Here is a 15,188-nt window from a genome sequence, read left to right as displayed (position 1 = left end):
AGTGAGCCAAGATAAAGTCATTGCACTCAAACTTGGGGGACAAGAGCGAGACTTCTCTCAAAAAAAAAAAAAAAAAAAAAGGAAGGAAAAAGAAAAGCCAGCTACAGGCCAGGGGAAGTGTTCACACCCGTAATCCCAGGACTTTGGGAGGCCAAGACTGGAGGATGGCTTGAACCCAGGATTTGAGACCAGCCTGGGCAACAGTGAGCCCGTCTTTACATAAGAAAAGAAAAGTCCAGTGGAGCAGCATGCACCTAATGCACCTATAGTCCCAGCTACTTGCAAGCATAAGGCAGTGAGCCATGAGCCCACCACTGAACTTCAGCCTGAGCAACAAAGACCCTATCTCAGAAAAAAAAAAAAATCTGCTACCATGCAGAAAACCAAACATTTACTGCAGCCCACCTGGAGCTTCAGAGCCATAGAACTAGAGCTGAACAGCACCTTAGAGGTCGCTACATTAGGTGGTTCGGGAACTGAGACCCAGAGTTGTTGTTAAGCTTGCTCAAGATCCCACAGCAATGTATGGCAGAATCGAGAACCTGGCATCCCCTGACAAGTCTGGCTTTGCTCTGATGCTGGTCTGAGGTGGACGGTGACATCCAGAACCTTGGCTTCACCCACACATCCAAGTAACCCGAAGACCACAGGGGCCAGCGTCCTGCTGGGAAGGTATGAGAGGGGACCACAGCAAACAGCCAATTGGCACCTTAAGTCCCCACGATGACAGGGAAGCAGGGATTCCTTATCCAGGACAAGCCTGAAGCAGGCTGGCAGAGCTGCCCCCCTTTCAGTGGTGCCTGGTCTCCTGGCACCTGCCCCTTTTCCCCTCTCCCCTGAAGACCGAAGAACCTCAGGCAGTAGGTTTTGTCACTTCCTTTTGGGGAACAGGCTTCAGGCTGTGTAGAGCGTATAAAGCCCCAGTTATGCATGCCACATATACACTGGCGTGCCTTGTAGGGTAAGCGTGCAGGGCATAAACACAGCATCAACACATGCCACAAGCCCTTGAGGCTCACAAGCTCATAGGAGAAGGCATGATGCCCACCCGCGTCCCTGCATCTGCCAACACAGGGTATCTTGTGCTGGGCTGCCTGAGGTGCTGTCCTTGCCTGTCCTCCTCCTTTTTTCTTGCAGCCTTAGGTCCCAGCCCGGGATGGTTTCCACTGCGTGCCTGGGCCTCCAGGGCTCCTCCGTGCCGATGCATGCTTGCTGTGGGCGTGGAGCTTACCATTCTCACCTGGCAGCCCCAGTTATGGCTCCCAGCCTGGGGGAGAACTTCCCTTTCCAAAGTTAGATAACAGGCTGAGCTCTCTGTCAGAGGATTGGCGCGACAGCTCCACGTGCTGCAGCTGGCGCAGGGCCAGGCCCGCCCTGCCAAGCAGCGGGAAGGGAAGGCCTGGCTGCAGCCAGAGCTGGCAGGTGGCCAAGCCGGGGGTGGACGGGCGGGCCGGGACTGGTGCTGGCCATTGGCTGCCTCAAGGCTCCCACCCCGCCTGCCTCCCCTTAGCCTGCGGCTTTGGCCGGCCCCTGCCTCTCCAGCTGCTTCTGAACTCCCTGGAGCAAGCACCTCCTGCTGGGCTGTGTGAGCTGCGACTGGTTCCCAGTGGCCCCTGCCATGGACATGCCCGAGGTTCTCAAGTCCCTGCTGGAGCACTCTCTGCCTTGGCCAGAGAAGAGAACAGGTAGGAGCGCAGGTGACCTGCAATGGCTGGCTGCCCAGGTCCTCGAGGGTGCGAGGGGGCAGCCACAAGCACAGTGGCAGGACAGGCATCTCCAAGCCAGGGAGGGTCCCGGTAGCGGTGTGCCCTTGGTCTCAGGGTGCAGAGTGCGGACAGGGCTTTGAGGAGGCATGCGTCACACCGGCTCTGGGACCATTTCCTAAGCCTGCCGGGCTTGGGGAAGCCATGGCCAGTGTGTGGCCACTGACAGGTGCTGTGCTCATGTGGGACCAGGACAGGACAGGACAGGGGGTCCTGTTGAAAGAATCTGGCTGGATGCTGACTGCTTATGAAGCTCCCTCCCGCTGTACGCTGGGGGTGGCAGAGTGGCAGGGACTGTGGATTTGGGCAGCAGGAGCCTGGGTCTAAAACAGAGGCTTTCCTTGGTGCGCCTGCTGCAGCTCCCGCTTGCCGGAGGGCTGAACTCATGGATGGGATGGAAGCCGTTATGTAACAGGACCACAAGGCTCGAAGCCCTGCGTTCCTAGGATACCACAGGCAAAACACGCGTGAGGGAGGAGAGAGGAGGGCGTGGACCAAAGGACAGACCTGGTGGCCAGCACCAGTTGTCTCCTAAGTCCTGCCTGGGAACCCCACAGCCAGATTAGTTTGGGAGAGAATCTGATAAATCTCTCTCCAAATCTCTTCTGTTCCCAGACTTCAGGGGTCACCCCCAGGTCCCCAGGGCTTCAACTCCTCCTTGCCTTTAGAGGGGCCCAGCTGGCCTCTGCTGCCTGAGTCTGACTTGGGCACCTGGGGTGTCCTCTCAGGGGACCTTTCTCAGGCCTCCCTCTCATCCTGCTTGCCAGCACCTGCTAGCTAGCATCACCAGGCGGCCCTGGTGGTCCCTGCAGGACTTCCTTCCACAGGATGCTCTCAGCCCATTCCCGAACCACAGCCAGGACACAGACCCCACAGCCCCTGGCCTCCCTTCACCCCTCTGGCACCAGGTGTGGGTTTGCTTGTGCTAAACCAGGAAAGGAGGGTCAGCAGGTTCTGTTCCTAAGGACACACTGCCCAAACGGGGAAGGGGGTTCTGGGAGCTCAGGGCAGGGGCTCCCGAGCTCTCGCATGCAGCTCTGGGCTCAGGCCCCTCCAATCACACCCCATACTGTCAAATGCTGGGACACTCCAGGCCACCCTCCAAGATGAGTGTCACAGAAGGCGCTCCTGGGGACTCCTAGCACTGGGGACACCAGTTGTTCACCAGGTGAAGCCCACCTCCTCAGGGAAGCCCTCTGCAACTCAGCCCGAGGGATCTGCCCCCGTTTGCAGTCCACACCCACAAACAAGCCACAGCTGACTTTTTTGGCATCTCTGAGTGGCCTGTGAGGGTTGGCAGAGCTGAACACCTATCCAAAAGCTAAGGTGGACGGTCCCCTCCTTGGTCCAGGAACCCAGGAAGGGTGGTGCAGCCGCTCCTGGCTCCCCTCAGGTGTCCCAGGATGTCCCCCAGCATGCACATGAAAGGTGAGGCTGCCAGTGGGGCAGGGAGGATTCTCAGGGGCGACTCGGGGCACTGCTCCTCAGATGAGGATAACAAGGCCTTTGAAGTGTGGCAGCAGCTGCCAGGCTCTGGCTCCCAGCTGGTCTGCAGAGCCCTGCAATAGCCAAAAAGTCCCCCTCCCTCACTGTGGATGAGCGAAGTCAGGGCCTGGCACATAGGGGACCGCCCAAGGTTTCAGGCAGAGCTTTGCTGAGCACTGGCAAGCTGTGGCCGAGAATTAGTTAGTCCAGCGTGGCTGGGCAGGTCCAAGGGGTGTGGGCCAGTCTTGGGTCACCTCCTATCCCTTCATGTGGCGTCTCACTGAGGGTGAGAAGCATGAGGTCCCATGGGACTGACAGATGCCTGCAGCCAACTGCTAGATAAAATGGGGGGGAAGAGGGTTGAAGAGCCACAGGGGTCACAACGACCGCAGCACATTCTTGCCCCCTAATCTGCAATCAGTTTCCCAAAGCCGCCCGAATCTCCAGACCATTTATAAACACAAATGTCTACCTGAAAAGCAATAGACCTTGTTGAAAAGAGGGTATATCCGCCACACAGAAAGATTACGGAATTACTTGCCATTGGGGACCATGTACTTAAGTTGTTGTTGAAGCAGCTTCTCTCCCATCTCCCACTGCTCTGACTTTGGGTTTGAATGGGAGAAAGACGACAGAGACCAGGTGCTCCAGAAAACAGGGATGCCCTCAGACCTGCGTGCCCTTGCTTTGGTGGACTTCCTGCTGCTCCCATCCGGTGGAAAGGGGCAGTTATCTCTTTGGAGGACTGTTTACAAACTCCCCATTTTCTCCTTTCCCCTGCCCCGTGGCTGTGCTTCAGCACGCATTTAGGTCACGTGCAGAGCGTCATCTCGCCTCCAGTGGGAGGGAAGTGTACTGGAAAGCCGTGCGGAGTGTGACAAACTCCAGGTGTGCTCTCTGCTCTCTGCTCCATGCAGTCTCTCACTCCACTTTCTTTTATTTTCCTTCTTTCCTTTTTTCTGAGACAGTCTTGCTCTATCGCCAGGCTGGAGTGCATGCAGTGGTGCAATTTTGGCTCACTGTGACCTCTGCCTCCCAGCGGAGAGAATTCAAGCAATTCTCCTGCCTCAGCCATCCAAGTAGCTGGGACTACAGGCGCCGCCACCATGCCAGGCTAATTTTTGTATGTTTAGTAGAGCCGGGGTTTCACCATGTTGGCCAGGATGGTCTTGATCTCTTGACCTCGTGATCCGCCCACCTCAGCCTCCCAAAGTGCTGGGATTACAGGCGTGAGCCACAGCGCCCACTGTTTTTTTTGTTGTTGTTGTTTGTTTTTTTAGACATTGTCTCACTCTGTTGCCCAGGCTGGAGTGCAGTGGCGCAATGTCAGCTCACTGCAACCTCCACCTCCCATATTCAAGCAATTCTCCTGCCTCAGCCTCCTGACTAGCTTGGATTACAGGCACCTGCCACCACGCCCAGCTAACTTTTGTATTTTTAGTAGAGACGGGTTTCACCATGTTGGCCAGGCTGGTCTCAAACTCCTGACCTCCAGTGATCCAGCTGCCTCGGCCTTCCAAAGTGCTGGGATTACAGGCGTGAGTCACTGCACCCTGCCTCATTTCGTTTTCTAGTTCGATGACACCCCTTGAAACCCAGACTTGGGGCCCCTCTCCCTAATGCTGCCCCTGAGCCTCCCAGCTCAGTCCATGTAGACCTTCCCTCTTTCCTGCCCCTAGATAAACAGACTTTCTCCGCCAGAACTGACCAGCTCCCAGACTCCCTTGGCTTCCAGCGACAATGGCTAGCCTTCACTCTAGGTCATGAGTTCAAACAATTTCCCTTTTGGTAGAGAAATCCATTTCCAGCAAAAGGGTGGGTCTGTAGCCCAAGCCCTGACTCAGTTTCCCCTCTATGTCCCTGGGACCTAAATCCTGAAAACCACTCTTCCTATCTTCACTCCCACCCTGTCTCCCAAGGATCCTTTTCCAAGAGTTGATTCTGTTCCAGACTGCTCACTCCAGCTCTCACGTCTTTCTCTTCCAGCTTCTGGAAAGACACGTGTCTCTAAATCATATGATTAGCATTTTATACCTTATCCTTCCCTCTCCCGTGGGGCCTTGGCTATGCTTAGAGATACCCCTCCCATTTTCCTGTCATCTCCAGTCACTCAGGCCTCCATTTCAGGGAGTTGTGGAGCCTGAACATACACCTCGAAGGCTGAACAAGGCCTTTGCTTTGGGCTGGGCAGGTGGCATCCCCATCTAGGGGCACTCCTGATCTAGAATCCTCTCTGGACAAGGCAGCATGGCCCTGGGAAGAGAGCAGGGGGCTTATGATCAGAGTCAGGACACAAATCCTAATTCTATAACCCACTGGTTGGGACTTGCCCCCCTCTCTCTCCATCTCCAGACTTTAAAAAGCAGAAAAGAGTATCTGTGTCACGAGCTTGTTGCCAAGATTAAGTGAGCTATCCCATGTGAAAGTGCCTGCAAACCGTGAGGTGCCGTGCTGATTTTTTCTGTGAAAGGCAAACAGCAGCGTGGCCTGGCATCGTGCGCCTTCTACCTACATCCCACTTGCAACCTGACCCTCATTCCCTTCTTTCCAGCTTCCTTTGAAGAACTGGATGTTACAAGTTGGTGTGTGTATACACACACACACACACACACACACACACACACACACACACACACACAGCTGTCTCCTTGGAAACACGTGCTGAGGCTCCTAGAGGCATGGTGCCATCTGCCCTGCACGCAACAGGACAGCCCCGTTTCATAACAGGCAGGATCTCAGCAGGACTTGCTGGGGCAGAGGCAGGGGTACAGGAAGAGAGCGCCTTGGTGTCATCCTCTTGGTGGATTGAGACAAATGAGCCAAGAGGGTGGACTCGGTGCAGCCTGGGCTCTCCTGAGCTCGGCCTGAGTAAAGGGCCCTGTGTTCGCCTCCATGCACAGCCTGGGAACCAGAGCAAAACTGAGAAATCGAGGAGTTTGCTTTCAGGGATGAGGATAGGGGAGACGGCCTTCTACGTGCTGGACATGTTAGCTCGTTTAATCCTCACTACCTCCTTCTGAATGGTATATTTCCCCTGTTCTTCTGGTGAGAAAAATGAACTCAGAGACACTGGCGACCCTCAGGGCCAGTCTCTCTCTTCTTCCTTCCCACCCTAGGAGCCCAGAGCCTTCTTCTCTACCTGCCCCCCACCCCACCCCTTCAGAGAAATGTGAGAAACAAATTCTCACCAAGTGCCAGGCATGGACGGCAGTGTCGAGGCGTGCTCCTTCCAGATGGCTAGGCTGCTACAGGACGGGCTCCTGACTTGACAGCCACCATCTCCTGAGCACGTGCCAGGACTGTATTGCGTGCTCCTATGTCATTATCTGTGCAATGGCTCTGTAAGGAAGGTACGATCCTCCACTCTGCAAATGAGGACATCAACGCTCAGAGAGGGAAGGCCACACAGTTGTTGAAGGATTCAAACCCAGTTCCTCCCGACACCAGGCTCGTGCCTACCCATAGGGTTCTCTGGGCTCTGAAAGCATGCCTCGGGCGGTAGCTCTTGGTCGCCCAGCCACTCATCATGTGCTTCCAGAGCATTTGCTATGCTTGGGGAGCCCGGGGTGAATGAAACCAACTCTACTCTTGCTCCCCTGGTGTTTGGATTCTAGAGGGGAGACACAATCAGCTGTGTTTAGGCAGGAGGCGCTGGTGGTCAGGGCCAGCCTCTCCCAGGGAGAGGCATTTGAACTGAGGCCTGGAGGCCTAGAGGGTGAGGAAGAGCCAGCTACCCGAGGAACTTTGAGGCTGTGGGAAGAGCACCCACAAAGGCCCTTCCTGGGACGGAAAGACAAAACAGGTCTCAGGAATAAAAGGCCACTATGGCTGCAGAAAGCAAGCAAAGGGGAGAGGAGTACGAGGTGAGCGCCTGCAGAGCCTTGACAGTCATAAAGAGGAGTGAAGCTGTCATCTCCCTGTCTGTAAGGACCCCCCACACTCACTATTCTTGGGGAAGTGGCTAGTGGGGAGACATGAGGTATCCCCAGAACAATCCACGCAGGAATTACAGTACAGTTAACTTTAACTGAGCCCATGCTATAGGCCAGGTGGTGTCCTAGCACTGTGCCCGAATGGACTCCTTTACTTTGGACACCAAGGTACAGAGAGGTTCAATAATTTGCCCAAGATCACCAAGAAATACAGTTAACCCTTGACTACCACGGGGATTAGGAATGCTGCACTGCATGCAGTAGAAAATCTGCATATAATTTTTGACTCCCCAAAAGTTTAACCACCAATAGCCTACTGTTGATGGGAAGCCTTACAGATAACATCAACAGTCGATGAACATATATTTTGTATGATATATGTATTATATACCGTATTTTTTTTTTAGACAGAGTCTCACTCTGTCGCCCAGGTTGGAGTGCAGTGGCATGATCTAGGCTCACTGCAGCCTCTGCCTTCTGGGTTCAAGTGATTCTCCTGCCTCGACTTCCCGAGTAGCTGGGATTACAGGCACCCACCACCATGTCCGGATAATTTTTGTATTTTTAGTAGAGATGGGGTTTCATCATCTTGGCCAGGCTGGTCTCAAACTCCTGACCTCGTGATCTACCCACCTTGGCCTCCCAAAGTGCTGGGATTACAGGCGTGAGTCATCACGCCCGGCCTGTTTTTTGTTTGTTTTTTGTTTTTTGTTTTTTTGGGGGAGACGGAGTCTCTGTCACCCAGGCTGGAGTGCAATGGCGTGGTCTCGGCTCACTGCAACCTCTGCCTCTGGGGTTCGAGCGATTCTCCTGCCTCAGCCTCCCAAGTAGCTGAGACTACAGGTGCGCACCACCACACCCGGCTAATTTTTGTATTTTTAGTACAGACAGGGTTTCACTATGTTGGCCAGGCTGGTCTGGAACTCCTGACCTCATGATCTGCCTGCCTCAGCCTCCCAAAGTGCTTGGACTGCAGGCATGAGCCACCACACCTGGCCTATATACTGTATTCTTACAACAAAGTAAGCTAGAGAAAAGAAAATGTTATTAAGAAAATCATGGCCGGGAGCAGTGGCTCATGCCTGTAATCGTAGCACTTTGGCAGGCTGAAGTGGTAGAGTGCTTGAGCCCAGGAGTTTGAGACTAGCCTGAGCAACATAGTGAGACCCTGTCTCTACAAAAAACTTAAAAATTACCAGGCAAGGTAGTGCACACCTGAAATCCGAGCTACTCTGGAGGCTGGGACAGGAGGATTGCTTGAGACCAGCAGTTCAAGGCTGCAGTGAGCTATGACAGCACTACTGCACTCCAGCCTGGGGGACAGAGCGAAACTGTCTCAAAAAAAAAAAAAAGAAAGAAAGAAAGAAAATAATAACAGAAAATACACTTACTCTTAACTAAGTTGAAGTGGATCATTGTAAAGGTCTTCATCCTTGTCTCCATATTGAGTAGGTTGAAGAAGAGGAGGAGGTGGAGGAAGAAGAGGGGTTGATCTTGTTGTTTCAGGGGTAGCAGAAGTGGAAGGGGAGGCAGGAGAGGCAGGCAAACTTATTGTAACTTTTGTTGAAAAAAATCCACATGTAAGTAGACTCATGCAGTTCAAGCCCCTGTTGTTCAAGGGCCAACTAAAGTGGAAGCAGAGGCAGCCCCCGGGGGTCTGGCTCCAGAGCCCCACCTCTGTCCTCCCAGCACAGCTTTGACTGCAGAAACCGTGGCTATCAGGTAGCGGCTTCTGAGACATCACAGAGGGCAGAGGTGAGGGCTTCTCTCTGGAAAAGGCACTCTTCGGGCAGCTCTCCATTTGCAGACCAAGCCCTGGTAGCAGACAGAATGCAAGACAAACAGGAAACTAGCATTTTTTTTTTTTTTTTTTTTTTTTTCTTTTTTTGAGACGGAGTCTTTGCTCTGTCGCCCAGGCTGGAGTGCAGTGGCACGAACTCGGCTCACTACAAGCTCCGCCTCCCGGGTTTACGCCATTCTCCTGCCTCAGCCTCCCGAGTAGCTGGGACTACAGGCGCCCGCCACCTCGCCCGGCTAGTTTTTTGTATTTTTTAGTAGAGACGGGGTTTCACCGTGTTCGCCAGGATGGTCTCGATCTCCTGACCTTGTGATCCGCCCGTCTCGGCCTCCCAAAGTGCTGGGATTACAGGCGTGAGCCACCGCGCCCGGCCGAAACTAGCACTTTTGAGAGTACTGACGAGGAGGGCAAGAATCAGAGAAGAGCCTCCACCCACCACTTCTCCCCCGGAACACACTGAGACCAAGGTACAAACCACAGAGCCCAGCCACAGGCATGTGGGCTAAAAAGGAGAGCTGCTGGCAAGGCTCGTGCGGGCAGACTTGCCGAAGGATGGCTCATGTTTGCTGTTCCAGGTTCAATTGTGAATCAAACACAATGACTGTTATTTAACATTATTAATGCTCCAAATGCGTATCACTTAGCTCTGAAAGGTTTGGTTAACCGTCCTGCTAGCACCAAGAACAAAGCAAGCCAACAAATATTTACCGATGGGGTGGGAATTTTTAAAAAAAGAAAAAAGAAAAAAAAAAGTATATTTTTACTGAGTTACTACCCTGAACAAAGCACTGTGCCCTCCTGCATTTGATTTGGGCAAAAGACACAGATAACCGGGCTTTGTTAGAGCTCAGTGGAAGAAGCCTTATCACCCTCCTGCTCTCACACATCCCAGGCCCATGTCCCATTTTCAGTAACTCAGAAAACAGAATGGGACTGTTCTACTAGGCGCTGAATATATGCCCAAACAGATCGTTATAGGGTATCTGGCCACAGGCTCCTGTGTTGGACTTTTAGCTCCTCTAAACTTCAAGTTTCAGTAAAAATAATCCAAACTGGCAAAATGGCTTCATGAAAATCACTTATTCTGCATATGCTCAACTGACAAAGTTTTTGTTTTGTTATTGTTTTGTTTTGTTTTGTTGAGACGGAGTCTCGCTCTGTAGGCCAGGCTGAAGTGCAGTGGTGCAATCTCGGCTCACTGCAACTTCCACAGTGATTCTCCTGTCTCAGCCTCCAGAGTAGCTGGGATTACAGGTGCCTGCCACCATGCCCGGCTAATTTTCGTAGAGATGGGGTTTTGCCACGTTGGCTGGTCTTGAACTGCTGGCCTTAAGTGAGCCACCCGTCTCGGCCTGCCAAAGTGCTGGGGTTACAGGCATAAGCCACCGTGCCAGGCCTGAACAAAGTTTTTAGCTTGGGCTGGTTAGCAGGTTTCTGGAACAGTAATGACTAGAATACACAGCCAGTCGTCCAGCTCTGGAAAAACGGACATTTCACATCCAATCTTGTCTGTGGTTTAGACTCTAAACCCACCCTCAGGCCCGCAGCCTTGTCCTCAAACCCAGAATAATTCTACTCCTGACCCAACACAGCTTGAACGGGAGGGGAAGGGTGGGTACCCACCCCCACGCTGTATACCGTGCCAGGCAGGCACCTGGCATCACACATCACAGGTCATCCTCACAGCCACCCTGTGAGGTGGGCATATCCATCTCTGTTTCCAAGGGGAAGTAACTGAGGCTTAGGAGAAGTCGCTTGCCCACGGCCATGTGGCGGGGTCAGCAACTGAGGAGGGTTTCCCCACAAAGTCACTGCTGTCCCAGGACCCATGCTTCCCTAAAGAAACCAGTGTGGTTTTGTTTCTTGTTTTTTTGTTATTTGGAGACAGGGTCTCTCTCTGTCACCCAGGCTGGAGCGCAGTGTGGCACAATCACAGCTTACTGCAGCCTTGATCTCCTGGGCTCCAGCAATCCTCCCACCTCAGCCTCCTGAATAGCTGGGACTACAGGTGCACTACCACACTCAGCTAATTTTTTTTTCTTTGAAAAAATGGAATGCTTCACGAATTTGCATGTCATCCTTGCACAGGGGCCATGAGAATCTTCTCTGTATCGTTCCAATTTTAGTATTTGTGCTGCTGAGGCGAGCACATCAGGCTAATTGTTTACTGTTTGTAGAGATGAGGTCTCACTATATTGTCCAGGCTGGGCCACTGTTCCACATCCTACCTTTATTTCTCTCTCTTTTTTCCCCCTGAAAAACCTCTCTAATCTCTCAGCCTTTAAAGTCTTAATCATGTAATAACATGTTCTTCTTAAGGGTTTATCTCTTCTTTTCTTTTTTGAGACAGAGTCTCGCTCTGTCTCCCAGGCTGGAGTGCAGTGGCGCGATCTCGGCTCACTGCAAGCTCCTCCTCCCGGGTTCACGCCATTCTCCTGCCTCAGCCTCCTGAGTAGCTGGGACTACAGGTGCCCGCCACCACGCCCAGCTAATTTTTTGTATTTTTAGTAGAGACGGGGTTTCACCATGTTAGCCAGGATGGTCTCAATCTGCTGACCTAGTGATCCGCCCGTCTCGGCCTCCCAAAGTGCTGGGATTACAGGCGTGAGAAACCGCGCCCGGACGGAGTTTCTTTCTTTGTAAGGCTCACAAACTATGGAAATTAGCTAACTACTTCTCTCAACATTTATACCTCCACTAAGATGGGGCAAGGTCACACCATTATTCCCACTTTAGTGATAGGAGACAGACGTAGAGAGAGGCCGCTGTGGTGGAGAATGAAGAGGAGAACATAATGGCTCCCACCTGCAGGACGGCACAGTTTAATGTTGCAAACTAGCAATGTAGCTAACCTCTCACAGCTTGCAATTAAGCACGATAGAGAACGTGTTTACAATGCTCCTGCAGCATTTGTGACACATCATTTACCCTTTGGTTATCCAGGGGAAAAAAACCCTCTTTGGGAAGTGTCAGTACATGACCACCAAGTTCTGGAGGCTTAACCTGCCAGTCTCACTTCTCACCAGCATCACTTGCCTGTTATGGTAGTTGCTCCAGGCTGGGAGATGACTGGAGTAGGCATTATTCATTTTGGATAACTACAGCTAAAAAAAGAAAATCTAAATCTTTACTTCCTCTTACTACATCCCATCTTTCTCATAAACACGTGTTAGAACCTTCCACTGTTATCATTAATCATCCTCTAATACTTTGAGAATGGGTTTTTCTTCCCAGCAATAATGTCATATTAGCCATGAGACTATATGGATATGACTCTAAGCCATCAATCAAGTCTCCTCATGGCCAAACTAGCAGGTTTTTAAAAAAGCTTCCTATATTGTTTTCTTTCTTTTTTTTTTTTTTTTTGAGACAGAGTCTCACTCTCTCGCCCAGACTAGAGTGCAGTGGCATGATCTTGGCTCACTGTAACCTCCACCTCCCAGGTTCAAGCAATTCTCCTGCCTCCGCCTCCACCTCCTGAGTAGCTGGCATTATAGGTGCTCACCACCATGCCCAGCTAAATTTTTTTTTTTTTTTTGAAACACGGAGTCTCGCTCTGTTGCCCAGGCTGGAGTGCAGTGGCGTGATCTTGGCTCACCGCAAGCTCCACCTCCCGGGTTCACACCATTCTCCTGCCTCAACCTCCCAAGTAGCTGGGACTACAGGTGCCCATCATACACCCAGCTAATTTTTTGTATTTTTTAGTAGAGACAGGGTTTCACCATGTTAGCCAGGATGGTCTTGATCTGACCTTGTGATCCTCCCGCCTTGGCCTCCCAAAGTGTTGGGATTATAGGCGTGAGCCACCGCACCTGGCCTATTTCTTTTCTTTTTTTTTTTTTTTGAGACAGTCTCTCCTTTGTCACCCAGGCTGGAGTGCAGTGGCACGATCTCGGCTCACTGCAAGCTCTGCCTCCTGGATTCACGCCATTCTCCTGCCTCAGCCTCCCAAGTAGCTGGGACTACAGGGGCTCGCCACCGTGCCCAGCTAATTTTTTGTATTTTTAGTAGAGATGGGGTTTCACCATGGTCTCGATCTCCCGACCTCGTGATTCACCCGCCACGGCCTCCCAAAGTGCTGGGATTAGAGGTGTGAGCCACCGCGCCCAGCCTATTTTTGTATTCTTAATGGAGACAGCGTTTCACCATGTTGGCCAGGCTGGACTCAAACTCCTGACCTCAGGTGATCCACCTGCCTCAGCCTCCCAAAGTGCTGGGATTACAGGGGTGAGCCACCATGCCCGGCCCCTGTATTGATTTAATCAATTTCCTTGGAATGCCCTTTGTCTAGGTTAGCTTCCCCTAAAGATATTTAAGTTTAGCCACACACAGAATTCTCACTAACAATTCTACAATGCAACCAATTTTCTGTACACGATTAACTATTTTCACTACAGAGAGTGACACAAGCAACCTACTAACTTCTAGAATAATGGATATACCAACCAGTTTTGGTAAAATTATGAAAACTACATTTGTTGAAGGTTTGCAACTGTGCACCTACACAAATTGGCTCACAGAAACCCCATAAGGTAGGCCAGGCGCCGTGGCTCACGCCTGTAATCCCAGCACTTTGGAAGACCCAGGCGGGTGGATCACCTGAGGTCAGGAGTTTGAGACTAGCCTGGCCAATGTGGTGAAATCCCCGTCTCTACTAAAAATACAAAAAATTAGCCGGGCACGGTGGCAGGCGCCTGTAGTACCAGCTACTAGGGAGGCTGAGGCAGGAGAATGGTGGGAACCCGGGAGGCGGAGCTCGCAGTGAGCCGAGATCCCACCACTGCACTCCAGCCTGGGCGACAGAGTGAGACTCCGTCTCAGAAAAAAAGAAAAAAAATAAATTAGCTAGACGTGGTGATGCATGCCTGTAATCTCAGCTACTCAGAAGGCTGAGGCAGGAGAATCGCTTGAACCCAGGAGGCAGAGGTTGCAGTGAGCCGAGATCGTGCCACTGCACTCCAGCCTGGGCAACAAGAGGAAACTCTGTCTCAAAAAAAAAAAAAAAAGAAAAGAAAGAAAGAAAGAAAGAAAGAACAACCCCATAAGGTAAGGCCCGCCCCAACTCCATTTGACATAAAAGGAAAAGGAGGCCTGAAAAGGTAAAACAATCGAGGCATCAGATTCAGAAAATGACTGAGGTTCAGTTAGAGTGGCAGCGAGAGCTTGAATTTTCGAATCAGACCCATCATCCTGTCCCTACCACCACCGAAAGTCCTTCAAATCTCTTGCTTTCCAGGCCTGGTCAGCTACTCAACTTCTTTTTCCTTCTCAACCCCCCACAAAATTATTTTATTTATTTTTTGAGATGAAGTCTCCCTCTGTCGCCCAGGCTTGAGTGCAGTGATGCAATCTCGGCTCCCTGCAACCTCCCACTGCCCAGGATTCTCCTGCCTCATCTTCCTCAGTAGCTGGGATTACAGGCGCCAGCCACCATGCCCGTCTAATTATTTCTGTACTTACAATAGTGTCGGGGTTTCGCCGTGGGCCAGGCTGGTCTCGAACTCCTGACCTCAGGTGATCCGCCCGTCTCGGGCTCCCCAAGTGCCGGGATTACAGGCGTGAGTCACCAAGCCCAGCCTCAACAAAATTCTGATTGCATCAGCTTGACAACTTTTAGCTGGCTGTGGGTGTTTGGATCATGTGTCTACCCCCTGAACCAAGGGCTATCACTATACCACCCCCCAACCCCTCCTGCTAGATGGGCTGGGCCACTGCAGGGATGCTGGATAAACAAGCCAAGCTCTGCCTTCCGGGAGTTAAGCGGGGAGTCTAATGTTGCTTGGGTTTGCAGCGGAGTCTGATTTGTACTATAAAGGGGTACAAAGTTCTGAGCGCTGTTTAGGAGCAGCTTTACATTTATGTACCGCTCGACATATTACATTTTTACAGATTCCTGCAGAACTCCCGGGGAGGATTTATATTTTAAGAGAGGAGGTGGTTCTCCCACAAAACGTGGGATCGGTACCTGGTGTCAAGGTTGTTTTTGTTTTCCAGGTAAAAGAAGGGAGACTCCTAGAAAGGAAAAGAATTTCACATCTGTTTGGGACTGTAGAGATTATCTAGCCCAATCTCTTAAATTTATGGCCGAGGAAACAAGCTCCAGTGAAGCAACTGGACTTTCCCAAGGTCATAAACTACTAAGTGGGAGGGCGGAAGCATGTACCCGGGCTCTGGCTCAGGACAGAGCCTCAGGGATGCTCCCTCCACGCT

The 15,188-nt window shown here is 51.8% G+C and overlaps 1 protein-coding gene, 1 long non-coding RNA gene and 1 other non-coding gene across 3 annotated transcripts in view; 1 reads left to right on the top strand and 2 right to left on the bottom strand.

The window, feature by feature from the left end:
- Positions 1 to 1,517: 1,517 nt before the first annotated feature.
- The window catches only part of TEF (TEF transcription factor, PAR bZIP family member), a 30,514-nt gene continuing 16,843 nt past the window's right edge, over positions 1,518 to 15,188 (top strand). The window contains exon 1 of the mRNA XM_007975906.3: positions 1,518 to 1,685. Coding sequence (XP_007974097.1) covers positions 1,619 to 1,685 — 67 coding nt within the window. The 5' untranslated portion in view covers positions 1,518 to 1,618. The remainder of the gene's footprint in view (positions 1,686 to 15,188) is intronic.
- LOC140709081 (uncharacterized) lies at positions 1,692 to 15,160 on the bottom strand. The gene is made up of 3 exons (XR_012089449.1): positions 14,439 to 15,160; positions 8,572 to 8,995; positions 1,692 to 6,613 (listed from the first exon to the last, which is right to left on the bottom strand). It is a non-coding gene; the product is annotated as an uncharacterized lncRNA (long non-coding RNA).
- LOC119627497 (U6 spliceosomal RNA) lies at positions 11,022 to 11,128 on the bottom strand. The gene has a single exon (XR_005243683.2). It is a non-coding gene; the product is annotated as a U6 spliceosomal RNA (small nuclear RNA).

This window comes from Chlorocebus sabaeus, chromosome 19, assembly GCF_047675955.1.
Source record: "Chlorocebus sabaeus isolate Y175 chromosome 19, mChlSab1.0.hap1, whole genome shotgun sequence".
NCBI lineage: Eukaryota > Metazoa > Chordata > Mammalia > Primates > Cercopithecidae > Chlorocebus > Chlorocebus sabaeus.
This window is presented reverse-complemented; position numbering and strand designations above follow the sequence as displayed.